The sequence below is a fragment of the Theropithecus gelada genome, chromosome 4 (genome assembly GCF_003255815.1).
Source record: "Theropithecus gelada isolate Dixy chromosome 4, Tgel_1.0, whole genome shotgun sequence".
NCBI classification, from domain to species: domain Eukaryota; kingdom Metazoa; phylum Chordata; class Mammalia; order Primates; family Cercopithecidae; genus Theropithecus; species Theropithecus gelada.
The window spans coordinates 69772663-69799669 of NC_037671.1; the positions used below are offsets into that span (position 1 = coordinate 69772663).

Consider the following 27007-nt stretch of genomic DNA (forward strand, 5'->3'; position numbering starts at 1 on the left):
ATTTAAATTGGATCTAGAAAACTCACGTTTGATGAAAAAGGCTTTTATTATTCTTTAACCCCTCTTAGAATTTGGGCTCTAAAATCAGGGATTGTTAAATCTCTTGTGTGTTCTGTTTGCTGCTACCAACATTCAAATGTAATTCACACTGACAGTGTGCAGTGGCTCATACCTGTAATCCCAGCAGTTTGAGAAGCTGAGGCAGGTGGATTGCTTGAACCCAGAAGTTTGAGAACAGGCTGGACACCATGGTGAAATCCTGTCTCTACAAAAAATACAAAAATTAGCTGGGCGTTGGTGTTGTTATGTGCTTGTAGTTCTAGCTACTTGTGAGGCTGAGGTGGGAGGATCACTTGAGCCTGGGAGGCAGAGATTTCAGTGAGCCAAGATCTTCACCACTGCATTCTAGCCTGGGCAATAGAGTGAGACCCTGTCTTAAAGGAAAAAAAAAAAAGTGGCTTAAACAGGATAGAAGTTTATTTCTCCTTCACATTGGTCTGGACATGAACTGTCCAGTATTGGTAGAGTATTTCTGTCATCTTCACCATGGCGGTTTTGTAACTGGATCCAGGGTAGCAGGTTCATTCCTTATTGTTTCCCAGCAAATGGAAAAGAGGAAGAGGCCAGGAGAACACAGGCCCAGTGTGGTTAATGGCAAAATATATCATTTCTGTTTACATTCTACAGGAGAGGCTGAGAAATATAGTCTTCCTGTCAGGACAGCCATGTTTCTAGCTAAAATTCAGAAGCCTTTATTACTTAAAGGAAGAATGGGAAAAATGATATTAAAGATAGTGATTTTTGCCATAGTTTTCAGATTTATTTCCATTTTTAAAAATCGTAGATCAATTGTTCCAGAAATCAAAACATTTGAGTATTTGACTGAGTCATCAGACCTAGCAGATTTTTTAAATTATAGAGTTGATTCCCTTACTATAGGTGATACAGAAGGTGATACAAGAGTCTTCCCAGTGAGAACTTTACCATGTACTTTAGGAGACAGAACTAATTGCAAATGAAAAAAGAGTAGATGCATATTGTGGCACATTCTGTGTAACATGCTGTTATGAGTGTAGACATTTACAGGAGATAAATATTTCCTATAATCTAATATAGAGGAAAACAGGAAACTTAAAGGTTTAGAGTTGGAAACTGAAATGGTGCGAGAGTGTAAACTGGTAATGGAATTCAGATTGGGTGAATTATCTTTCTCTCTCTTACTCTGATAATGAATTCAGAGTGGATGAGCTTCCTCCCTTTTGCTCTGCCTAATCTCTGAGGTTACCTATTATTTTTCAGCCTCAGTTACCACATCCAGATGTTCTTTCTTAGCCCAGTTACTCTTCTTTGGAACACTTGATACTATTGAACATCCCCCCACCCCCCTGTTTTTGAAAACAGCTTTTCTTTGTAATGACCTCATTCTCTACTTTTACTGCCTTTCATTTTCTCCCTAAGAGTTAATACTCTGCTTTTTTGCTCTTTTTGTTCTTGGTACTGCAACTCTCATCTTAAAAGAAGGTGTGGGCCGAGCGTGGTGGCTCACGCCTGTAATCCCAGCACTTTGGGAGGCCGAGACGGGCGGATCACGAGGTCAGGAGATCGAGACCATCCTGGCTAACACGGTGAAACCCCGTCTCTACTAAAAAATACAAAAAACTAGCCGGGCGCGGTGGCGGGCGCCTGTAGTCCCAGCTACTCGGGAGGCTGAGGCAGGAGAATGGCGGGAACCCGGGAGGCGGAGCTTGCAGTGAGCTGAGATCCGGCCACAGCACTCCAGCCTGGGCGACAGAGCGAGACTCCGTCTCAAAAAAAAAAAAAAAAAAAAAAAAAAAAAAAAAAAAAAAGAAGGGGTGTGTGTGTGTGTGTGTGTGTGTGTGTGTGTGTGTGTGTGTGTATGCATCCAGTTTGAACTTTAGTCCTGTATTCTAAATCACCTGCCAGACATTTTCATCTTGGTATATCACTATCATTTAAAGCATTCATTGAATCTCCTACAGTTTTCTGACTCCACAAGTACCCTCATGCTTTATATCCTAGGTGCAGAACTTGCATTTTGGCCTCTACCTTCTCATTTGCTATTATGTTTTCTATGAGTAAGCCCTGTCAGCTCTTCCTGGTGATTTCATATTTGTTCGTTTCCATTCTTACTGCTCCCACTTTTATCAGTCCCTTAATTACATTAGTTATATAAAAGCAAATCAGAAAGTGTGTTGAATGCTTGAGTTAAAGATTGTGGAGAATGCTCTAGAACCTTGCTATTCAAAAATGTCAACTGTGGATGGCAGCATGGGCATCACTGGGAACTCGTTAGGATGCAGAACCTTAGGAGCTACTCTGGGGGCCACAGAATTAAAGTTTTCATTTTCATAATATTTCCAGTTGATGTGCATGCACATTAGGGTTTGAGAGACACTGATCTAGAATTCACTGTACATTTCTCCTTCCCTTCTCTCTCCCTTCACCCTGCCATCCCCCTTTTTTTCTGACTAGAGTGCAGTGGTACCATCATAGCTCAAAGGGACTTTGAACTCCTGGGCTCAAGTGATCCTTCTGCCTCAGCCTCCCAAGTAGTTAGACCTGCAGGCACTCACCACTACGTGTGGTGTGTAGTTTTTAATTTTTATTAGAGACCACTGTGGTTTCACTATGTTACCTGGGCTGGTCTCAAACTCCTGGCCTCAAGTTATCCTCCCACCTTGGTTTCCCAAAGTGCAGGGATTACAGGTGTGAGCCACTGTTTCCGGCCCACTTTGTGTCTCTTTAACCTTTCTTAGTTTGAGGCTTACTTGCTAAAAATAATTAAACCCTCCAGCTGTTACTCTGTAACTATTTACCTTAATGTGTAAGCTTCAAAACATTGTTATGTTGTAAATTGTTGTGTTAGAAATGATGAGACAGAGTGGAAAGTAATTGGGAGAGGCAGCTCTGTTTAGAGTAGTCATAGATGTCCCAGATGTATGTTTGCCAGTTTATGGATGTCATTTCTCAAATGTAAAAGCAGAATATTTGGGGATAAGTTGCATGTGCATAATCTTCCTGCTGTGTAATTAAAGAATTTGGGGAGGCATTATTTTTAGTTTTAGTATATTGTAATTATTAGCTTTAATGTTGTTTTGTAGAGCAGTGTCACCTTTAGATAAACAGCATGTACTTAAAACAGAAGGCTACGTTTAGAAAAAGCTTTATTTTATTTTTATTTTTATTTTTATTTTTTTTTGAGACGGAGTCTCGCTCTGTCACCCAGGTTGGAGTAGAGTGGCGAGATCTTGACTCACTGCAATCTCTGCCTCCGGGGTTCGAATGATTCTCCTGCCTCAGCCTCCTGAGTAGCTGGGATTACAGGCACCTGCCACCATGCCTGGCTACTTTTTGTATTTTTAGTAGAGACAGGGTTTCTCCATGTTGGCCAGGCTGGTCTCGAACTCCTGACCTCAAATGATCCACCTGCCTTGGCCTCCCAAAGTGCTGGAATTAAAGGCGTGAACCACTGTGTCCAGCTGCTTGATTTTTATTGATATCTCTTACCATATATGTACATTTTTCATAAATAATTTATAGAAGTCTGTTAGGAATATGATTCTGAATATTTGGCCTATTTTGCAGATATTACTTTTATTTTTCCGTTTTTACTTTATTAATTTTACAAGCAATATGTGAAAATAATCTTCAGAAATTTTAAAAAATATTGTGAAAGAATATATTCAAAGGTATGAAGAATTGTACAGCTAAGACTTGTATTCTTGTATTCATATGTGAGTTTCTTGGCAGTGTTTTTCACAACTTTTTGACCATGAGCTGAAGAACTAACATTTTGTAGCACACCTCAGTTCATATATGCCTGTTATATGTTACTGAAACAAAAATTTGTATTCTTGCCATACAGCTTAGCAATTCAGTGTGCTCTTCAAGCCCGCAGTGAACTTTTCCACATCCGCTTTCCTCACCACCAAGTTACCTGACTCAGTTTCATGTAATTTGTGGATACATTTAATTAATATGCAGTATGCTATTATTTTGCACATTTTTCGACTTATGTAAATGGTTTCACACTGTGTACACTTATCTGTAACCTTTTTTAATGTCAGTGTTATATTTGAGATTTAGCCATGGTGATACAAGGCTTTTTGAATTTGTCTTTGTTTCCCCTTCTTGCCAACACTTAGTACTAGTAGTTAAAAATTTTTTTTCCAGTATGTTGGGTGCAAAATGGAAGTAACTGTCGAGTTAAAAAGCACTTTCACTAATTACCAGTGAGACTGTGCATATTTTCATGCTTATTGGCCATAGATTTCTTCTGTGAATTGTTCATTTATATCTTTTTGCTTATTTTCTATTGGACTGGTTGTCTTTTTCTTATTAATTTCTACATTTAATTTTTGAAATGTCTTTGATTTTTATTTGTTGTTAATCTTGTGAGCATATCTTATGCATTTAATAAATAAATTATTTTTACAGTAGGGTATTACTATTCTTGATTCAACTATGCTAAGTGAAGAAGCTGTTTTTATAAATTAGTTTTAAAATCTTAGAATGGAGGGGAAGTTTCTAGGAAAACAAAATGAGTAAAATCAGTAAGGTTCTTGAAGATTGCCAAGACACATGTAGCAGACTGCTGCCAGTACCGTTTGGAAATTTGAGCATGTGACTTCTGTAAGCTTCCATTATAATTATATAAAACCGAAAATGCTTCTAATATGTTGTTATGTTTATTTTAGTTTTTAATATTTGCTTTTTTTGTGTGTGTGTGGTTTCTTCTTCTAAATTAGGTCCTCGATGGGCTTCCTGGAATATTGGTGTGTTTATTTGCATCAGATGTGCTGGAATTCATAGAAATCTTGGGGTTCATATATCCAGGGTCAAATCAGTCAACCTAGACCAATGGACAGCAGAACAGATACAGGTAAACATTACATTACCAAGAAATTATTTAAAATATTTAAAATGATTTCAAAAGATTTAACCCTTCTTACATCGAAGGATTAACACTGAAAAGTAATTTTGTATGTTGAAATGGCATATGCCACATATAAAATTGGAATATTTGAATTTTCAGTTCACAGATGTTTATTTCGTTTTGTGTCTATAGTAAAGTCAGTTTTTAATCTATACTTTCTAGAATGTTGATTTTAAAGTGTTTTTAAAATATCATTTCTTTTGTTGATAAAATTTGCCCGTATAATTCCATAGTTTTATTTTTTTATCAGTAGAAGGAGCCCGGGTAAAGATAAAGTAAAAAACCACCTCTAGCCTAAAAACAGACTTGAATAATTTCCTTTCTGTTTTGAGATGTTCTTAGTTTTCAGACAAGGCCCAGGAGTTGTAAGACAACCCAGTGAACAAATGTTCTTATGACCAACCTAAACTTATTTATGAGTGGTTTAACTCTGCTAGAGGTAGATTTGTAGTTTTAAAAGTTTGCCATTTCCCAATGTGACAGTCTTAAATTCTCAAAATCTTACTTTTATCTTTAAGGTTGGCCACCATTGTAAAAATGATTACTTCTACTGGTCTTATTATGTAATTCACAGTGAAGTTACACCACTTATTTATGCCCTTTTGAAATTACTTTTAAGTCACTGCGAAGTGCTAAATACATAAAATATATGTGGTTGAGACTCAGTGACACACCTCAGAATCTTAACCCAATAGTTTACATGAATGGGGTGAAATAAGGGTAGAAAAACAGAATGGAGATATTCAGGCTCTAAAGACAAGCATAATTTAGTTGGTTCCATCTTAAATTAGTTTTTGAGCTTTTCGCTGGCTAGAGCATAAAAGGAAATGCAGTCTTCTATGTACTTTCAAGATCCTTGAGGAGAAAACATACTAGTTATATCAAAGAAGCAGACCTTTTTAAACACTTCCTGTAAGGCAATGTTCTTAATCTCTCTGTAGAATATGGTAACAGATGTCATGATGTTGTAAGTCTTTTTTTGTTTGTTTGAGACAGGGTCTTGCTATGTTGCCCAGGCTGGTCTCAAACTCTTGGGCTCAAGCGATTCTCCCATGTCAGCTTTCCAAGTACCTGTGACTACAGGCATGCACCACCATGTCCGGCTGATGTTGTAACTCCTTTTCAAGAAACTGTGAGGTGTAGCTTGACAGTTTAACTTGGTGTTTGTAATGGGTTATGGAGGTACAAAGCATTCATGACCGAAGTATCTTGCTTTTTTAATGGCTTATTTCAAACTAAGGATGAAAATGAGATCCTTCAACAGTTCAGTTATTCAGAAATATTTTTCTCAATTAGGTTGTTGAGAGGAAATGAATAGCAGATTATTTGAGATGGACAGCTATATAGCTTAGAGTAGAATTTTCTAATCAGAGGGCTGCAGTTCACTGGTTTTCTTTGGCATAGGTTACAAGCATATGGAAAAAATACTGGAATTTTTTTTTTTTTTAGCAATGTAAGGATTTTAAAAACAGTTATTAAATACTACATAATATTTGAAATTGTATTTGAACATCATTTGATTCCATTTGTCAACTTCTTGACAGGAATTGCTCTGTGTGGCCCCCCTGCTCTCACCATCTTTTTTTTTTTTCTTTTTGAGATGGAGTCTCACTCACGCTGTTGCTCAGGCTGGAATGCAGTGGTGGTGTGATGTCTGCTCGCTGCATCCTTTGTCTCTTGGATTCAAGCGATTCTCCTGCCTCAGCCTCCCAAGTAGCTGGGATTACAAGTGCGTGCCACCATGTGTTGCTAATTTTTGTATTTTTATTAGAGATGGGGTTTTGCCATATTGACCAGGCTGGCTCAACTCCTGACCTCAAGTGATCTGCCCGCCTTGGCCCCCCAAAGTGCTGGGACTACTGGCATGAGTCACTGGACCTGGCCTCCTATGTTTCTTTTTAAAAAATTGAGGTAGGAAATCCTGGGTTGGGGTAGCCATGGCAGCTTGTGTCCTATCTGCTTGTGTCTGCCACCTGCCCTTGGCCATCGCACTGATGCCCCGGGTCCCATGCTGGCCACAGCCTACTGCTCAGCATTGCCTGTGCTCTGTGGGGACTCTGATGAGGCTGGGGCTTTGCAGCTTATTCCGCAGCGGGCTTGGTGCTTGTGCAGGTGCTGGGTAGAGGTTACACAGTTGTGCTGCCAGTATAGTGACGTGTCCCCTTTGACGTTAGAGGGAATCAAAGACTGTCTTCTTTATATCTTGAAACTCTATGACAAGACTGACCCAGAGAAGCCCTCCGTGAATTCTTATTTTATGAAAGACCTGTGCTTTGACAGTTGAGACCAAGTAGAGAGTAAGCATGGTCATGGAAAATAAATTTGGGTTTGAAATTCCTGATATAGATGTGGAAAAGTTAATATGTCCACAACAAATTGTAGATTATATTGCAGATGAGAGAGATGTATATGAATAAAATATCAGACCCTTTTGCTTCACTGGGAGATGACTCAGATGATACTGGTGAGTGTCCAGAAGTGAGAATGCATTTTGGCATTATTGATGACTTTGATAGAGTAATTCTGTTGGACCTGGATTTAAATTGTGTAATTGTTTTACTCTGAAAATAAACCTATAAAACCATAAAAAGGGGCCGGGCGCGGTGGCTCAAGCCTGTAATCCCAGCACTTTGGGAGGCCGAGATGGGTGGATCACGAGGTCAGGAGATCGAGACCATCCTGGCTAACACAGTGAAACCCCGTCTCTACTAAAAAATACAAAAAACTAGCCGGGCGAGGTGGTGGGCGCCTGTAGTCCCAGCTACTCGGGAGGCTGAGGCAGGAGAATGGCGTAAACCCGGGAGGCGGAGCTTGCAGTGAGCTGAGATCCGGCCACTGCACTCCAGCCTGGGCGACAGAGTAAGACTCCGTCTCAAAAAAAAAAAAAAAAAAAAACCATAAAAAGAAAAAAATTGAGGTATAATTACAGAGAGAACAGTTTACAGATCTCATTTAGTTTTATGAGTTTTGGCAAATGTCTGTATGATGTCATCAGTACCCCAATGAAGATAGAGCATTTCTGTCACACTAGAAAGTTCCTTCATGCCAATTTCCCGTCAAGTCCCCCAGGGGCATACACTACACTGATTTCTATCCCATTGGGTTAGTTTTGCTGTACATTAAAATGTCTGTCTTTTTGGAGGCTGTTATATTAACTTTGACGTTTAATTCAGATGAGCAAAAGTGATGATCACAATGTGATACAGTGTTCCATATTCATATGATATTTTATAATAATTTATTTGATATAAAAAGTGCTTGATGCCAGGAGCAGTGGCTCACTCCTGTAATCTCAGAACTTTGGGTGGCCGAAGTGGGCAGATCACTTGAGGCCAAGAGTTTGAGAACAGCCTGGCCAACATTGTGAAGCTTGTCTGTACTAAAAATACGAAAATTAGCCGGGTGTGGTGACACACACCTGTAGTCCCAGCTACTCGGGAAGGTGATGTGAGAGAATCGCTTGAGCCTGGCAGGTGGAGCTTGCAGTAAGCCAAGATCCTGCCACTGCATTCTGTGCCCTGAGTGATAAAGTGAGACTCAGTCTAAAAAAAGAAGTGCTTGGGAGGTATTTATTTATGGAACTAAGAGAAATACTTTTACTGTACGTAGTTACATAGTTATACCCTTGTGTTTCTAATTTTCAAAGATGATAGTTTTGGCTAGCTCTATTTTCTAAAAAATACCTTTTATTAGTAAATGTGGAAACAGGATTTAATCTTCGAGCCGAGTCAAGCTGTTAAATAAAAATGTTCTTTGTGTGTGTGTGTGTGTGTAATTCTGTAAAATGTAATTGCTAAGTTTTTCACAAGGTTACTTATAAACTGATGTTATATGTACCATATTTTTATCTGTTATTTATGTATACGTTATGTATTTCAGTTTTTAGAGCACAACAATATGTACAGCTGTTAGAATTGCTGTATGGTTATTTTTAAAAGAAAATAATTGTCTCCCAAAACTTACTTTGATTTTTAATAACATAGAAATAAAGTTACCTTAAAAAAGTCTTAAAAGTTCTTTTAATGTGGTTCATGGTCAGATTAAATGTCTTTGGTCTTGGGTTTATTGTGAGGTACTTTTCAAATTTTTGGAAAGGACCAAGTTTTTCATACTTTCATAAATACTATAGCTTCCCCCCGCCGCCCCACCCAAGATATTATACTTTTGGGTGGAGTAAAGAATGGAATACCAGAATTAACTCTTGTTGTACAGCAATATCAACCAAATCCCTGTATATGCCATATGGAAACAGGAAACAAGGATTTATGAAATTGTTTCAATATGGGAATTTTGGCTGTAGTGATAGTTATTAATGTTTAGCATTTGTAAATATTAAGAGTAGTAGATGTCTTTGTTTTACTTTCAGCTTGACAAACTAAAATGGAAATAATGAGCCATTTGGAAAGAAAGTTAATGTCATTGTTCCAGTTAATCTTAAAAACTTGTATATTCTATGGTTCTTACTCTTTTCTCCCTTTTGCTTCTGTATTCTTAATTCTTTCCTTGCTTCTGCTGCTTTCTAGTTTCATTTCTCTGACATGTCCAGGGCTTTACCTTATTCCTGATTTCTCATCAGTGTCACTTCTCCATTTATTTTACACAGTGCATTCAGAGTAGTTTTCCTAAAACGTTGCTTTGGTTATTTTACTTCCGTCCTAAGAAATTTGCATTGATTCTTCTATGAGACTCATAAAAGTTTTTATTTTCATTAAACTGGTCTTCATGTTCCTCTGCCTTCTGGCTTCATCATTTGTCTTTGACCTTACTTCAGACGCTTTACAACAAATAGCTTTGGCTGTACCAGACAGCTGTTTCTGCTGAAACAATCTGATAGTGTGTTCTTTTGTTTTGTTTTGGTTCTGCTGTTGTCCGTGTTGGAAATGTAGTTTTTGTTTGTTTGCTTTTGTGATGGAGTTTTGCTCTGTCACCCAGGCTGGAGTGCAGTGTTGTGATCTCACCTCACTGCAACCTCCATCCCTGGGTTCAAGCGATTCTCCTGTCTCAGCCTCCCAAGTAGCTGGGACTACAGGCATGAGCCACCATGCCTGGCTAAATTTCTTTTTGGATTTTTAGTAGAGACAGGGTTTTGTCATGTTGGCCAGGCTGGTCTTGGACTCCTGACCTCAGGTGATCCACCCACCTTGGCCTCCCAAAGTGCTGGAATTACTGGCATGGACCACCGTGCTCAGCCGGAAATGTATTTTGCATATCCCTTCTGGCAAACCTTCCTATTCTTCCTATTCTTTAAAACCCAGCTTAAATCTCTACTTTAATAAAAGCTTCTTCTGTATGTAGTATGTGCTCAATTATCTATGGCAAGTACCATATATTGTTACCTTTGCTTATGTCTAACTAAATTGTAAGTTTCCAGCAGTTTGAAAATTTATCATATGTGTCTTTGTAGTGCTTGTGGTGGCTTCCACTATGCTGGGAACACAGTATGCACTTGTTTTTTAATGGAATGTTGAGATCAGTCTTTGGTTTGATTAAATTCTGAGATAATACTTACTATCCTTAGCAATGAATGGGGAATGGAGAAAAAAGAATCATGCACTCCCCTTCCCATTTAGCCTGTATTTTTATGTAGTCTTTTTTGGTTTCTTGATCTCTGTCTTTTTCACCTCATGTTCCTGTTTCGCTTTAAAATTCCAAAAATGCAGTAGCTTTAGGGGGGGTGACTTAAGCTAGCATATGAAAATTCCAAGGTAATATTGGAAATGCAGGTACTAGAAAGGCAGTATTTTTCAATATTTAAAACTGTCCAGAAATGAAATTGATTGCCTTGGAAGATAGGTTGGTTTACTGTTAACTGTAATGGTTTGTAAAGAGGCTGGACAACTACCTGGAAACATGTGGCCGGAATTTAAGCATTCAGTAGGCCGATGAGGAGTAGTTTAGATGACTCTGAAGTTTCTTCCATTGTTGAGAATGTTTTAGTTGTATACTCAGTCTTCTTTAGTTACCATAGCAGTTCCAAAAGCATTTTCATTTCTTGTCTTTGCATAAAAATTATATCATGGCTAGTGATGGTGATTCAGCTTTTACCAAAAGTGAAATTCAACCTCAGAGTAAAAAATGTTAGCATTCTCACATAAGTCAAAAGAATGTGAAAAGATTCTCAGGTTAAAGCTGTAAGACAGATTTTTTTTTTCTGAATCTGGAAGAATTGTTTTTGAACACATGCTTTTGCTGTTTATATTTTCTATTAAAAAAAAAAAACAGTGGATACAGATTTCTATTATAACCTAGTTATTCCTAGAAAAACCTATGAGCTAACTGCATAGTCTTTAGCTTAACTTAGCAATACCTATGTCATAGTATTGACTTGCTTGTCTTAATTTAAACTTTTGACCTTTCCTAGAAAAAATTTCTTATGGAAGGCAAAATGAGGGGTTTTCATCAGTCTTCATAAGTAAGCTTTGCTATATTCTGTGGCCTCAACTTAAATTCTCAATCAGGCCAGATACAGAGTGAATAGGAAAAGAGTATTGGTAGATAACCATAAATATTTTACTGTAGCTTCAAAAGCAACTAAAACGACAGGCACTACTTATGTTAGTGGTCATGTTGTCCCAATATTCAGTGGTAAAACTGAGATGTTTAGGATTATAAGAGGAGATGAAAGTGGCTAAGTACATTAAAGAAGTTTTCTGCTCTTTCACTCTCTGACATAGTTATTTCAAGTAAAGTTGGAATAAATTTTACTATTTAGAAGCACATTAATTTTTCAAATAAAATGACTTACAGTTCATTAAAGTACAATATTTGTATGGTGCCTCTGCTGTCTTTAAAAAATAAAAATCTGGAACTGGAGAGAACCTAGTATATTGATAGGCAGTCGAAATTTAAATTTTACATAAGATGTGCAAGTTTGTTTTACTTAGAGCGGATTCCAAGAATGTATTGCTTTGATCCTTTCTCTTAGGTGCTGTCTTAGCTATTGATGAGTAATTAGATTATCAGTTTATTGCAAAAAGTTTTCACGACACTATTTTTTAAGTCTGTGGATGACCAAGGTAATTTATAGATTCAATGCCATCCCCATCAAGCTACCAATGAGTTTCTTCACAGAATTGGAAAAAACTGCTTTAAAGTTCATATGGAACCAAAAAAGAGCCCGCATCTCCAAGACAATCCTAAGTCAAAAGAACAAAGCTGGAGGCATCACGCTACCTGACTTCAAACTATACTACAAGGCTACAGTAACCAAAACAGCATGGTACTGGTACCAAAACAGAGATATAGACCAATGGAACAGAACAGAGTCCTCAGAAATAATACCACACATCTACAGNCATTCATGAAAAGAGAAAGAATGGACACAAGTGAATATATTCAGAGATGATGTTTATTCATTTTGTTAAACAAATCAAGCTCAAATGTTCCATGCTTATGTGATGAAAATATGACAAAATCTCATGAATCCAAATTCCAGTACATCATAATTGGAATAAAGTTACTCTAATAGTATAAAAACTAATTTATAACAAGAGAAACCATTAATGTCAAAAGCAGCTGATAAACAAAAACTATTGCTAAAATCAAAGAAAAACCCAGAATAAGGAAAGACAAACATATGTGGCAAAATATAAAACAGCTATATTCCTAATCCTAAATTTTATTCTAACATCATTCTAATGACTAATGATTAAATTCCAGAAACTATATTAAACACTGGTTTATTCGATATATCCTGGGGCTATACATTAGCAACTCATTTATTCTACTTCCTCTTTTACTTGGAGGACTCACAATCATGGCGGAAGCTGAAAGGCACATCTTACATTGTAGCAGATGAGAATGGGAGCTAAGTGAAAGGGGTTTCCCATTGTAAAACCATCGAATCTCATGAGGCTTACTACCAAGAGAACAACAGTTAAGGGGAAAACTTCCCCCATGATTCAGTTATTTCCCACTGGGTCTTTCCCACAACAGATGAGAATTATGGGAGCTACAATTCAAGATGAAATTTGCCTGGGGTCACAGCCAAACCATATCATTCCACCCTTGGCCACTCCCAAATCTCATGTCCTTACATTGCAAAACCAATCATGCCTTCCCAGCAGTCCCCCAAAGTCTAAACTCATTTCAGCATTAACTCAGAAGTTCATAGTCCAAAGTCTCATCCAAGACAAGGCAAGTCCCTTCCACCTATGAGCCTGTAAAATCAAAAGCAAGGTAGTTAATTCCTAGATACAATGGGGGTGCAGGCATTGGGCAAATACAGCTGTTCCAAGTGGAGAAATTGGTCAAAATGAAGGAGCCACAGGACTCATGCAAGTCGGAAATCCAGCAGGTCAGTCAAATCTTAAAGCTCGAAAATTATCTCCTTTGACTCTGTGTCTCACATGCAAGCCACACTGATGCAAGAGGTGGGTTCCTATGGCCTTGGGCAGCTCCACCCCTATGATTTTGCTCCTATGGCTTTGCACGGTATAGCCTCCCTCCTGGCTGATTTCACGGGCTGGTGTTGAGTGCCTGTGGCTTTTCCAGGTACATGGTATAAGCTGTTGGTGGATCTTCCATTCTGGGGTCTGGAGGATGGTGACCCTCTTCTCATAGATCACTAGGCAGTGCCCCAGTGTGGACTCTGTGTAGGGGCTTGCACAACTCATTTTCTTTTCACGCTGCCCTAGCAGAGGTTCTCCATGAGGGCCCCACCCCTGCAACAAACTTCTGCTTGGACATCTAGGCATTTCCATACATCCTCTGAAATCTAGGCAGAGGTTCCCAAAAGTCAAATCTTGACTTCTGTGCACTCACAGGCTCAACACCACAGGGAAGCTGCCAACCCTTGGGGCTTACACCCTCTGGAGCCATGGCCTGAGCTATACATTGGCACCTTTTAGCCACAGCTGGAGCAGCTGAGATGCAGGGCACCAAGTCCCTAGGCTGCACACAGCAGGGGGTCCTGGGCCTGGCCCACAACACCATTTCTTCCTTCTAGGCCCCTAGGCCTGTGATGGGAGGGACTGCCAGGAAGGTCTCTGACATGCCCTGAGGACATTTTCCCCATTGTCTTGGTCATTAATATTTGACTCCTTATTACTTACGCAAATTTCTGCAACCAGGTTGAATTTCTCCTCAGAAATGGGTTTTTCTTTTCTGTCGCATCATCAGACTGCAAATTTTCCAAACTTTTAGGCTCTGTTTCCGCTTTAAAATGGAATGGTTTTAACAGCACCCAAGTCACCTCTTGAATGCTTTGCTGCTTAGAGATTTCTTCTGCCAGATACCCTAAGTCATCTCCCTCAAGTTCAAAGATTTACAAATCTCTAGGGCAGGGGCAAAATGCGGCCAGTCTCTTTCCTAAAACATCGTGACAGTCACCTTTACTCCAGTTCCCAACAAGTTCCTCATCTCCATCTGAGACCACATCTACCTGGATTTCATTGTCCATATCATTATCAGCATTTTGGTCAAAGCTATTCAAGTCTCTAGGAAGCTCCAAATGTTCCCACATTTTCCTGTCTTCTTCTGAGCCCTCCAGACTGTTTCAGCTGCTGCCTGTTCTCCAGTTCCAAAGTCACTTCCACATTTTTGGGTATTGTTACAGCAGCGCCCCACTCCCGGTACCAATTTACTGTATTAGTCTGTTTTCACGCTGCTGATAAAGACGTAGCCAAGACTGGAGTAATTTATAAAGAAAAAGGTTTAATGGACTCACAGTTTCACATGCCTGGGGAGGCCTCACAATCATGCAGAAGGCAAAAGGCACATCTCGTGTGGTGGCAGACAGTAGAGAATGAGAGCCAAGTGAAAGAGGTTTCCCCTTATAAAATCATCAAATCTTGTGAGACGTATTTATGACCTTGAGAACAGTAAGGGGAAAACTGCCCCCATGATTCAATCATCTCCCACTGTTTCTCTCCCACAACACGTGAGAATTATGGGAGCTACAATTCAAGATGAGATTTGGGTAGTGACGCAGCCAAACCGTATCAGACTGGGGAAAAATCCTTTTCAACCTGTGCTTTTCTCAGATTGGTTCACTATGATTTCCAGTTTATATATATCTTGAATTTTTTTTTTTTCCCCTCGGATCCATTGGACTCCCCATTAGTTGTAGGCATCAGGCAGGTTTAGTGTTCATTGTAGTGGTTTGTTCCTACCTGATGGCATTTTGAGGTTTGTGGGGATAATCAGTCACTTAATTTTGTTGTAACTGTCATCCATTGATTTTTAGTTTTTCTACCTAGGTCTTTCTGTTTTCTTTTTTCTGGGGAGATTCTGGGAACTTAGAAAGTTATCTCTGCTGTGATAGAATTTTTATGATAAGCAATATTTAATAGAATACAATTTTAGTTAAAGGTAATCTGGAGAACTCTGTGTTAGAGCATTATTTAATCTTTTAGGGGTTTGACCCTTGCATAAATTTTCATAGTGTCTTATAGAACCAGGTACATAATAAGCTTTCAGTACACAATTCTTGGTACACATTTATTCAATAAAACCGTAGGCCAAAAAGCCTTTTTTCTTACTTTGTGGGAGGATTTCTCATTATAATTCGATCAAGCTAACAACATTTCTCAAATTAGGTCCTCAGGTACATGCTTAACTTTTTAAGTTAATTGAGATTCAGTTGATGCTGAACCCTTGCTAGAATCATCAAATGTATCTTCAAAGAAGAGCAGAGAATAGGAGCAGCCTCTAGCATAGGGTTTTTGTATTGCCTGCATGTGAAGATTGAGGTAAAGAGAGAAATGTGATACTGTCTATAACAAAATTTAATCTGTGAAGTTTCATAAGAGATTTGCATTTTAAACAATCCATTTGGAAAAAAGTACACAAATTTTTAATTTGAATGTGCAAGGTTGTGCCCTATAGTTTCTTCTTCCTCTTGATTTGTTAACAATTTTTAAGGTTAAACTTTAAATAAGATCAGTAATATTAATAGTTTTTTTGAAAATGTCATATTTTAGAATTTTCTCTTACATGTAGGTGATTATCACTATGTCAACGGAGTGAGCAAAATTGTTAAGATGTTACTTAGTGGAAGATTTTCATTTAACTCCCAATTCTTTTTTTTTTTTGTTCAAGTTCTAGGGTACATGTGCACAACGTGCAGGTTTGTTACACAGGTATATACATGCCATGTTGGTTTGCTGTACCCATGAACTTGTTGTCATTTACATTAGGTATTTCTCCTAATGCTAACCCTCCCCAGCTCCCCACCCCCGACAGGCCCCGGTGTGTGATGTTCCCCACCCTGTGTCCAAGTGATCTCATTGTTCAGTTTCCACCTATGAGTGAGAACATGCGGTGTTTGGTTTTCTGTCCTTACGATAGTTTGCTGAGAGTGATGGTTTCTGGCTTCATCCATGTCCGTACAAGGGACATGAACTCATCCTTTCTTATGGCTACATAGTATTCCATGGTGTATATGTGCCACATTTTCTTAATCCAGTCTATCATTGATGGACATTTGGGTTGATTCTAAGTCTTTGTTATTATGAATAGTGTCACAGTAAACATACGTGTGCATGTGTCTTTATAGTAGCATGATTTATAATCCTTTGGGTATATCCCCAGTAATGGGATGGCTGGGTCAAATGGTATTTCTAGTTCTAGATCCTTGAGGAATCGCCACACTGTCTTCCACAATGGTTGAACTAATTTACACTCCCACCAACAGTGTAAAAGTCTTCCTATTTTTCCACATCCTCTCCAGCATCTGTTGTTTCCTGACTTTTTAATGATCCCCATTCTAACTGGTATGAGATGGTATCTCATTGTGGTTTTGATTTGCATTTCTCTGATGGCCAGTGATGATGCGCTTTTTTTCATGTGTCTGTTGGCTGCATAGATGTCTTCTTTTGAAAAGTGTCTGTTCATATCCTTTGCCCACTTTTTGATGGAGTTGTTTTTTTCTTGTAAATTTGTTTGAGTTCTTTGTAGATTTTGGCTATTAGCCCTTTGTCAGATGGGTAGATTGTAAAAATTTTCTCCCATTCTGTAGGTTTCCTGTTCACTCTGATGGTAGTTTCTTTTGCCGTGCAGAAACTCTTTAGTTTAATTAGATCCCATTTGCAATTTTGGCTTTTGTTACCATTGCTTTTGGTGTTTTAGTCATGAAGTCCTTGCCCATGTCTATGCCCTGAATGGTATTGCCTAGGTTTTCTTCTAGGGTTTTTATGATTTTAGGTGTAACATTTAAGTCTTTAATCCATCTTGAATTAATTTTTGTATAAGGTGTAAGGAAGGGATCCAGTTTCAGCTTTCTACATATGGCTAGCCAGTTTTCCCAGCACCATTTATGAAATAGGCAATCCTTTCCCCATTTCTTGTTTTTGTCAGGTTTGTCAAAGATCAGATGGTTGTAGATGTGTGGTGTTATTTCTGAGGCCTCTGTTCTGTTCCATTGGTCTATATTATCTGTTTTGTTACCAGCACCATGCTGTTTTGGTTACTGTAGCCTTGTAGTATAAAGTCAGGTAGTGTGATGCCTCCAGCCTTTGTTCTTTTTGTTTAGGATTGTCTTGGCTATGCGGGCTCTTTTTTGGTTCCATATGAACTTTAAAGCAGTTTTTTCCAATTCTGTGAAGAAAGTCATTGGTAGCTTGATGGGAATGGCATTGAATCTATAAATTACGTTGGGCAGTATGGCCATGATATTGATTCTTCCTGTCCATGAGCATGGAGTGTTCTTCCATTTGTTTGTGTCCTCTTTTATTTCGTTGAACAGTGTTTGTAGTTCTCCTTGAAGAGGTCCTTTACATCCCTTGTAAGTTGGATTCCTAGGTTTTTTATTCTCTTTGTAGCAGTTGTGAATGGGAATTGACTCATGATTTGGTGCTCTGTCATTGTTGTGTAGGAATGCTTGTGATTTTTGCACATTGATTTTGTATCCTGAGACTTTGCTGAAGTTGCTTATCAGCTTAAGGAGATTTGGGGCTGAGACGATGGGATTTTCTAAATATACAGTCATGTCATCAGCAAACAGGGACAATTTGACTTCCTTTCTTCCTAATTGAATACCCTTTATTTCTTTCTCTTGTCTGATTACCATGGCCAGAACTTCCATCACTAGGTTGAATAGGAGTGGTGAGAGAGGGCATTCTTGTCTTGTGCCGGTTTTCATAGGGAATGCTTCCAGGTTTTGCCCAATCAGTATGATATTGGCTGTGGATTTGTCATAAATAGCTCTTATTATTTTGAGATATGTTCCATCAATACCGAATTTATTGAGAGTTTTTAGCATGAAGGGCTGTTGAATTTTGTCGAAGGCCTTTTCTACATCTATTGAGATAATCATGTGGTTTTTGTCATTGGTTCTGTTTATATGATGGATTACGTTTATTGATTTGTGTATGTTGAACCAGCTTTGCATCCCAGGGTTGAAGCCGACTTGATCATGGTGGATAAGCTTTTTGATGTGCTGCTGTATTCGGTTTTCCAGTATTTTATTGAAGTTTTTCGCATTGATGTTCATCAGGGATATTGGTCTAAAATTCTCTCTTTTTGTTGTGTCTCTCTGCCTGGCTTTGGTATCAGGATGATGTTGGCCTCATAAAATGAGTTAGGGAGGATCCCCTCTTTTTTTTGACTGGAATAGTTTCAGAAGGAATGGTACCAGCTCCTCTTTGTACCTCTGGTAGAATTTGGCTGTGAATCTGTCTGGTCCTGGACTCTTTTTGGTTGGTAGGCTATTAATTATTGCCTCAGTTTCAGAGCTTGATTTAACTCTTAATTCTAAACTCCCTAATTTAGGTAGAACTGAGAGAGAATAAATAATAAGTTATTTGAGGATAAAGGCTTAAGTCCCCCTGTAGAGTACAGGAAGTTGTTATGGGTGTTGAATTGAATACATGTACATATAGATCATCTAGAAACATAATTATTAATTTTATTGCACATAATATTTTAGATGTGTATTCACTTTCTTTCCTGCTTTGTGTGAATATAATAATGATAGAAGATAGCATGCGTAGTTAAAATAATGTCCTGGGACTGTAGAATTGGGTTCTGCTTCTGGCTCTGTTAACTAATTGGTGGGTGATCTTCAGCACATCAAAAAAGTGGCTTTTTTTTTGTATTGTATTATCTGGTCATATGGTAGGTTTTAATATTTTTTAAATGTATCACTGGTATTTTTATAGTAACCTTTATTTGTTTATTAATCAGTGAATGCATACCACAGTGTGCTGAGGGCCTTTCTGGTAGAAAGGTGGAGAAAGCATGTCGTGTTTGAGTAAGTTCTTTGACCAGACTGCTAGGTGCAGTTATATGTGTCATTGGAGGTAATGGTGAAGGTTACAGCCAGTGACTGGTTTGGTGCTGATCTTATGAGTGATAGTAGGGAGAGAGTAGGGAGCTCTTAAAATATTCCGGCAGTAGCCTAGGCATTAGATGACTAGATCCTGAATTAAGGTAATGGCAGTGGACTTGATAAACAGGAGATGCCTACAAAGAATATATTGAGGAGTTAGAATAACCAAGACTTTTGGCAGAAGAGGGGAGAGTCCAGGATGATTCCTGAGCTGGGCCTTAAGCACCCAGAGCGAAAGTGGATAGTTTATACCTGGACTTTAAATGATATGGATATTATATTAAGTAGAGACGACAGAAGAGTGTAATGTGAAGCTTTTCCAATTTTGTCATAACAGTGTTTAATTGCATTGCTTACAAAAAATAAAACATTCTCTCAGTTTGTAGTAATTACCAAATGCTGCAACAGATAAATCAGTATCTGAGAATATCTAGAAATTGTGAAAAGTATGGAAACTGCTGCCTCTAATTCCACATCATCATTAAAAAATTTGAATTGTGTGATTTATTCTTTAAAAAAATAATTAAAACAGAGAATAAGTTCCCCTAAAAAACAATTTTATGAAACTGAAGGAATGGACTCTGTATTAAATATTTCCAAAGAGTTCCTGAGACCAAAAATGGTGGCCCTTCTTTTCCAGCAGCTGGAATCCAAAAGATCTTGAAACCAGTCCTGAAAGGCTTGCTCCTATGCAAGAAATCCTGGTGGCTTTTGAGAGGAAGATAGAAAAATTTCTGGAAAATTTCAAGTAGTAGTAGAGGTGAGTTACTGCCATGAAGAATTTATCCAGGGACTAAAAATATTCATTTATCTTTATAAAAGTTTTTTAAAAAATATACATTCAGCTGAAAATAAGATTTTCAGTTGAAAATCCTAGTGTTTGTGCTTTAAAGCTTTTAATGACTAGAAAATAATAGAGCAAGTAGTTTCCCCACTCCCACACAAATACATTAAAAATTTAAAGTTTTAATCATCAGCAACAATGATGTTTCTATAAGATGATGATGATACTGGAAAAATGCATGGTCAATAAATGCCATATTTATGCTTTGAATGTATTTTGAGTGTAAGATCTGCTTGGATGAGATTTTTAAAAATATATATTCATGATCTTTTTGATTTCTCAGAAGACTTTGTTCTCCTTAGTAAAAGTCTCCTTTTTCTGATTCAGGTACTGCTTGGATACCCTATTTAAGCTCCCTCTAGATGGTATTTTATTTAGAAACAATGCAGGATTACTGTAGTCCCCTCTAATTATTTTATTCAGTTCTTGGGAATAGAAAATACGTGGACATGGTACAAACTTTAAAGGGTACAAAAGTGCAGTGAATATTCTCCCTCCCACTTCTGTCTCTGCCATTCAGTTGCCCTCCATAGAAGTAATCATGTTTATCAGTTTCTTGTATATTTTTCCTCAAATATTTTATGCATATATATACATAGACTTACAGTTGGCATACATTTTTATATCCTTACAAAAATCTTTTGACCCGTAGGTAGGACTCTTCTTTCTCTCAATCAGTTCCTCAGAAAATGGAGTAGAAGAAAATTCGTGTCTTAGTGTGTTCTCACACTGCTATAAAAATACCACCTGAGATTGGGCAATTTATAAGGAAAGGAGGTGTAATTGACTCAGTTCCTCATGGCTGGGAGGCCCCAGGAAACTTACAATTACGACACAAGACGAGGGGAAAGCAAGGCACATCTTATATGGCAGCAGGAGAGAGAGAAGCATGCAGGGGAAGCTGCCATTTTTAAAACCATCAGATCTCATGAGAACTGCCTATTATGAGAACAGCATGGGGAACAGATCCCCATGATTCAGTCACCCCCCACCAAGTCCCTTCCCAACACATGACTCGTGGGTATTACGAGATGAGATTTGGGTGGGGACACAAAACCAAACCATATCTAGTTGGGTAGGAAACTATTTTAAATAGTTATTAGATTAATTTTCTTCCTCCAGATTAAACATAGGCATGTAGCATCCTTCTGTTAAACATTGATATTTAAGATTTGACTGATTATTTTAACATTTTGCAGTTTTGCCATTGAGAATTTAGAAGATCTAATTGCAACTTAATTGTAACCTAATCGGTTGCAATATCTGCTTCTCTATTATTTTTTCCCCCACTTAGCTCATTTTTAAAAAACAATCAGTAAACTTCAAAGGGCAAGTCAGTACACACATACAAATTTGTGAAAACTATGCAGATAGCTTCCTGAAACAATATATTAGAATGAATTTTAGTTTTACTATTAATGTCTGTTGCTCAGGTACTTCTTAGCATCTGAGGGACGAAGTACAGGGGTAAGAAGAAGATACTGAGAAAAAGGGAGATGTACAAAGAAGGAAAGTCCAAGAAGCCACATTTATGAGGCTTAGCCACTGAGCGTGGAATAGACTGTATTTGGCTGTAGTTGGTCTAGGACAAATAGAAGCCATACTTTGAAGTAGATTCTTCACTTAGAGACCTCTGGTTTCCAAGATTTTGGAAGATTAAAACAAAATATTTGACAAGTCTTCTTTTCAGGGGAATGAATTATTAATTTGGAATTTCAGGTGGTATGTCATTTATTTTGCCTTTTATTATATTTAATTATTGTTTCCTGATCCTGACAATGACGTAAACTTGGGCACATTTTGTTTTATCTGTTCCTACTCTTTATCTTCACACATTTGTTTCAAGATTCTGTTTTCGGTAAAACTGTTGTGTGCTGCTTAATTGCCATTTGTCACTGGAGATGCCCTGTTGACATGAAACAGTGATTTTTTTTTTTTTTTTTTTTTAACATTTACGGTACTGTTAAAAATGAATGAAATCTCCTATTACATTTGCTTGCCTACTCATTGATTCTGCCTACTTTCTTTTTATCTATTCCCATGTTTTGTTATATGTGTTACTTTTTGTATGTTTTAGTTTATTAAATTAGACAAATGTGATAAGCAAATGTCAGTTAAAATTTTAAATTGACAGCCCAAATTCTCTCCAGTCTCTGTAAAACATAAATGACTTAAAATTGTTTTAGAATAGAGGTTTTGCTGTTTTAATGCTAAAACTGGGGTTGGGTAAAATGTTTTGTACTTAGGAAGTTTCACAAATAGAAATGTTTCATATACATTAGATTATGACGACAATATGTTAGGCAGTAGATGAATTTCAGCAATTCAAAAAATATTTGAAAATACTGACTTTCAAGTGATGTGATGCTTTGGGCTGGTGATGTTGTATGTACTAGGTTATGTGGGGAAACTAAAAACACATTGATTATTGATTGATGAGGGCAAAATACTTTTAATAGTAGGGTTTAGGATTCTTAAATGGTTTATTACGCTATTTCCAGGTGAAGCTTTCCTTTGTAATTATAAGGGTGGTAAGTTTGGATGAAGATCCAATTGGATGAAGTCAGTTTAAAAAGTGCGGTACAAAATTCATCATTCTGGGAACATATGTTAAATGAGAACAGACTGAATTTAATGGGAAAAGTAAATAACAGTAGTTTAAAAAATATGTTCAGTTGGCAGGGTGCGGTGGCTCATGCCTGTAATCCCAGCACTTTGGGAGGCCCAGGCGGGCAGATCATCTGAGGTCAGGAGTTTGAGACCAGCCCAGCCAATATGGTGAAACCTTGTCTCTACGAAAAATAACAAAAATTAGCTGGGCATGGTGGCACACATCTGTAATCCCAGCTACTTGGGAGGCTGAGGCAGGAGAATCACTTGAACCCAGGAGATGGTGGTTGCAGTGAGCCAAGATTGTGCCACTGCACTCAAGCCTGGGTGACAGAGTGAGACTCTGTCTTAGAAAAAAATAAATAAAAATAAAAATACGTTCAGTCTACTGGCATTTATCTTAACTATGAAGTACATGTTCACTTATTCCTCAGTATATTAGTATATTTTTCTTAAACATGAATGTTGAGTTTGTATTTAACAGAGTCTTACAATCATTTCTTACTTTGTCAAGAATGTCAATACATTTTCTCCTCACTGGATGCTTGACTTGTTTTTTAAATCTTCATTTTGAAATGAAGTATAGTTTAACAAGTAAATAAATGTCTACTTAAAAATATTTTAAAAATAAATTTAATAGAAACTTTAACTTAAGTAATTCAGAGTCCTCCCCTTTTTTTTTTCATACTTGAAGTGTGAGATAAAGAGAAAAAACATACTGACAGGGAATGATGCGACTTCTCTAAAGCCGAAGAATTTTCAAAATTACTAAGATCTTTGAATTTTTAGTGGTTTATTTGATAGCCTTACAATTATCCCTCCTATTGGAGAAGTGAAAGCAAGTTTAGAAAATGTAAGTGTTTCAAAATGATGTTAAGTACTAAGTATTAAAATAGTACTTAGGATCTGGCTTGATTCATAGGAACTGGATGGTAGAGGTTCAGATAGCTAGTTTATTACCCATAATTTAAAATAATTTAAAAAATAGAGCTTAGTTTTTCTTTTAGACAAAGTATATGTCATCCCCTCCACACTCTACATTTGTTTTGCAGCCAGTCTGCTTGACTTAGCTTTGGAAAACTGAATAATTAATTGCCAAAGAATAAGTAGAAGCATTTTTGGTGAGAGAACCTAAAAGAAAAGGAATAATGTTTTAACAGCAGGAATGATGTTTTAATAATAGAGGTAACACTTATAGCATCTTCTGTCATGTTGTAAAATTTCCTAGATACTTATTTTGACTAGCTGCTGCATGGTGGTATGGATTGGGAGTGAAGGAACTGGATCTTAGTCTCAGCCATCTCAGTGATGCATTGTATTACCCAGTAGAACAATCATACAACCTTTTTGTGCCTCAGTTTCCTCTCTGTAAAATGAAAACCAGACCTCTAAAACAAAGAGCCTGCTGTTAGTAAACCCTGCAGCACATAGTCCCAGTTCCACTGGATGAAGCCTGAAATATAAAAATCATTAATGGGTGATGTTGGTTCTATTGCGAGTTGAATTATGGAGACTGATAGACTCTTAGGCCTGTTACTTAACGTCTTTACAGATTCTGTTTCTTTTCTTGTAAAATTAGGATAATAATGCCTGTCTCATGGTTGTTTTGAAATTTAAAATTGCAAATATAGGTAAAGTGTTGAGGCTAATGCTTGTCACTGTAGCTATTATGCTATTTTAATTATTTTTTTTTCTGCTAGTTACTGGGCAGAGTTTACTCTTCAGGGCCTTGAGTCCTTGAGGACAGCTAGTTTGCACCATATTCTTTATCACCTCCCAAAAACATTAGCTCCTGTTGTTTTATTCCCCTGTCCTCTCATTTCCAAATTGCCCAACCTTTCATTTTCACTGGTTCTTCCACTGCTCCCCTACCTTCCACCCTTTTCTAATCTACTTTTTGGAAACCTAGAAACTAAGCTTACCAATGTATTTTTTTATAGTCACCAAATGATCTCTGTACATCTGTGATGTCATTGAATTCTTGTTTCCCCAAATCCCAACTAACAAACCCATACATGCACCTTTACCCAGTCACTTTTTGGCAGCGATCTCCTATAGAAATGACTCATTATTTCACATCACCTCTACCTTTCAGATTTTAGTGTTACTATCTATTTGGGATAACATCACTAGAACAATGTTTAATAGTTTGGTGTAATGTACATGTCTGCCTTGTTCCTAATTATTTTTTATTTTCCCCCTAAGATATTAATGAGCTACATTAAATAAATGTGTACAGTCATAGTCGTTGAATATAAGATACTGCTGATTGTAAGAAGCACATCTGCTTTATGGACTAATAAGAAAAAAATACCAATTATTAGACACCATCAATTGTGAGATGCATTCCTAATTCAAAGATGTTAAAATGTGAAAAAATGTAAATGAGGATTGATGAGATATAGTATAGTATTTTTAATCTTATTAACTTTTCTGTTAAAATTTCTGTATATTCTTGCTTGCTTGATAGAAACTTTTCAAATTTTCTTACTTTTGCAGTCTCAGTGAACTGTATCTGAATTACTTTTCGCTTCATTGCAGACTAAGAGACATTTTTACTTGGTCTAGTTCTTTCCAAATGTTTAATGTTTTTATGATTATATAACTTGATCATCTTCTGTTTACAAATTCCCATCACAGCACAAAGATGCAACATCTTTTGAGTGCTTGAGATGGAAAACATTTTTTTTCGATTTTCAGGAAGGGTGAGCTATACTGATATTTTCTCAGCTCCTCTCTCCACACACAGAATTACATATTAACTCTTTTTATGCTAACTTCATGCTGGTACCACTGTGATGTCATAGAACCCTCTGACTTTATACTGTTTACCTTTTTAATTTTTTTATTTTACACAATTTTGAAGCTTATGTTTATTCTGCCTTCTATGTCATCTTAGAGCTTAATGATAAAGCCTGCCCACTTTTTAATCTATTTTTCTCCCCTCTCCATTACTTCCCTTTCTCATTATCTCTAGAGGAAAGACTTAGAAATGTAGTTTACTCTGAGAGAATACTTACATTGAGGTGAGGAAGAATAGATAACCTAGAGGTGATTGTATATTGGAATTTAGTGCACTTTAAAACTCTTGGGAGAAGAGTCGCTATATTTTTTGTTTGAAGAAAGATAGTTCTGTGTACACTTGAGGGCTGCAACTCAAGGCAGATGTCAGGTAACCTGTTAAATCTGGATTGTCATCTCAAGGACATAGGGGTGTGTGTCTGGGAAATCAGAAAGAAAAAGAAATTAAAACTGATCTCTCTACCAGTTAAAACATTTTAAGGAACTCAAGTTCTATGTAAATGATGTAATATAATATTATAATGTTCGTAAATCTTATACTTAGTTTCTAAAAAGAATCTCAAGGAAGTACTGTTTGGTTAGTCATTCCTCATAGATGACACTGAAACTTAATTAAACTGGTTTAAATGATTATCAAATTGTTTTGTGCTTACTGAGTAATGGTTCTTACCATTGGAATTCACAGATTTTTAGGGAGGAGGTTCTATGAACTGAACTTATATGTAAAGTTTGGGCATTAGGCACAATTTATTAGTGGGGTTTTGTAGGGAAACTCCTCAAAGGGATTATTATTAATAACTCAAAAGAAATTAATACATTTCTGCAGAGTTCTAGGTCAGCACTGTTTCTCTTTTATCTGGACTTCATTGTGATCTTGATTGTAAATAAGTAGAATCCCAGGGTATTTCAAAGCTCAAAACAAAGAAAACTTGTCAGCCCTGGAAATGGGAGCATTGTTCAAGTGGTGCACTAAAAAAAAATGGCAATACTGCCTGCAAACTACCAGGGAATTCACTTTTAGGAAGTAGTAAGTGTACTGTTTTCACAAAAAAAAGACATTTAGAAGATTATGGACTATGGATCAACATATGTTAGTAAATGTGAAGGATTAAAAATATGCTTCTATTTTAACTTGAGTGATTAATTTCATAGTTGTGATTTAAAGTATATTTCTAAGGAGAATATATATTGGAAATAATAAATTATTTGGTATTTGTGTATATGTGTATATGTGTATGTATGTGCAGGAATCACTTTTTAATGTTCATGTGAGTAATGAAAATACTTTTTTTTATTATAGTGCATGCAAGATATGGGAAATACTAAAGCAAGACTACTCTATGAAGCCAATCTTCCAGAGAACTTTCGGAGACCACAGACAGATCAGTATCCTTTAAAACTTACTTGTTTTGAGTTTAAAAAGCATCAACTCATTTTTACAGTTCACATTTTATCCGTTAGTATTTAGGAAGATGTGAACTTTATCACACTATTGTTCATTAAAGGTAGATATTGACTTGCTGTG

General features: G+C 37.2%; 1 protein-coding gene across 4 annotated transcripts in view; it reads left to right on the plus strand.

Annotated features, from left to right (window-relative positions):
* The window catches only part of SMAP1 (small ArfGAP 1), a 187977-nt gene that overhangs the window by 60950 nt on the left and 100020 nt on the right, over positions 1-27007 (plus strand). For all 4 annotated transcript variants that reach the window (XM_025382835.1, XM_025382838.1, XM_025382836.1 and 1 more), the window contains exons 2-3: positions 4770-4903; positions 26783-26868. In XM_025382835.1, coding sequence (XP_025238620.1) covers positions 4770-4903; positions 26783-26868 — 220 coding nt within the window. The remainder of the gene's footprint in view (positions 1-4769; positions 4904-26782; positions 26869-27007) is intronic.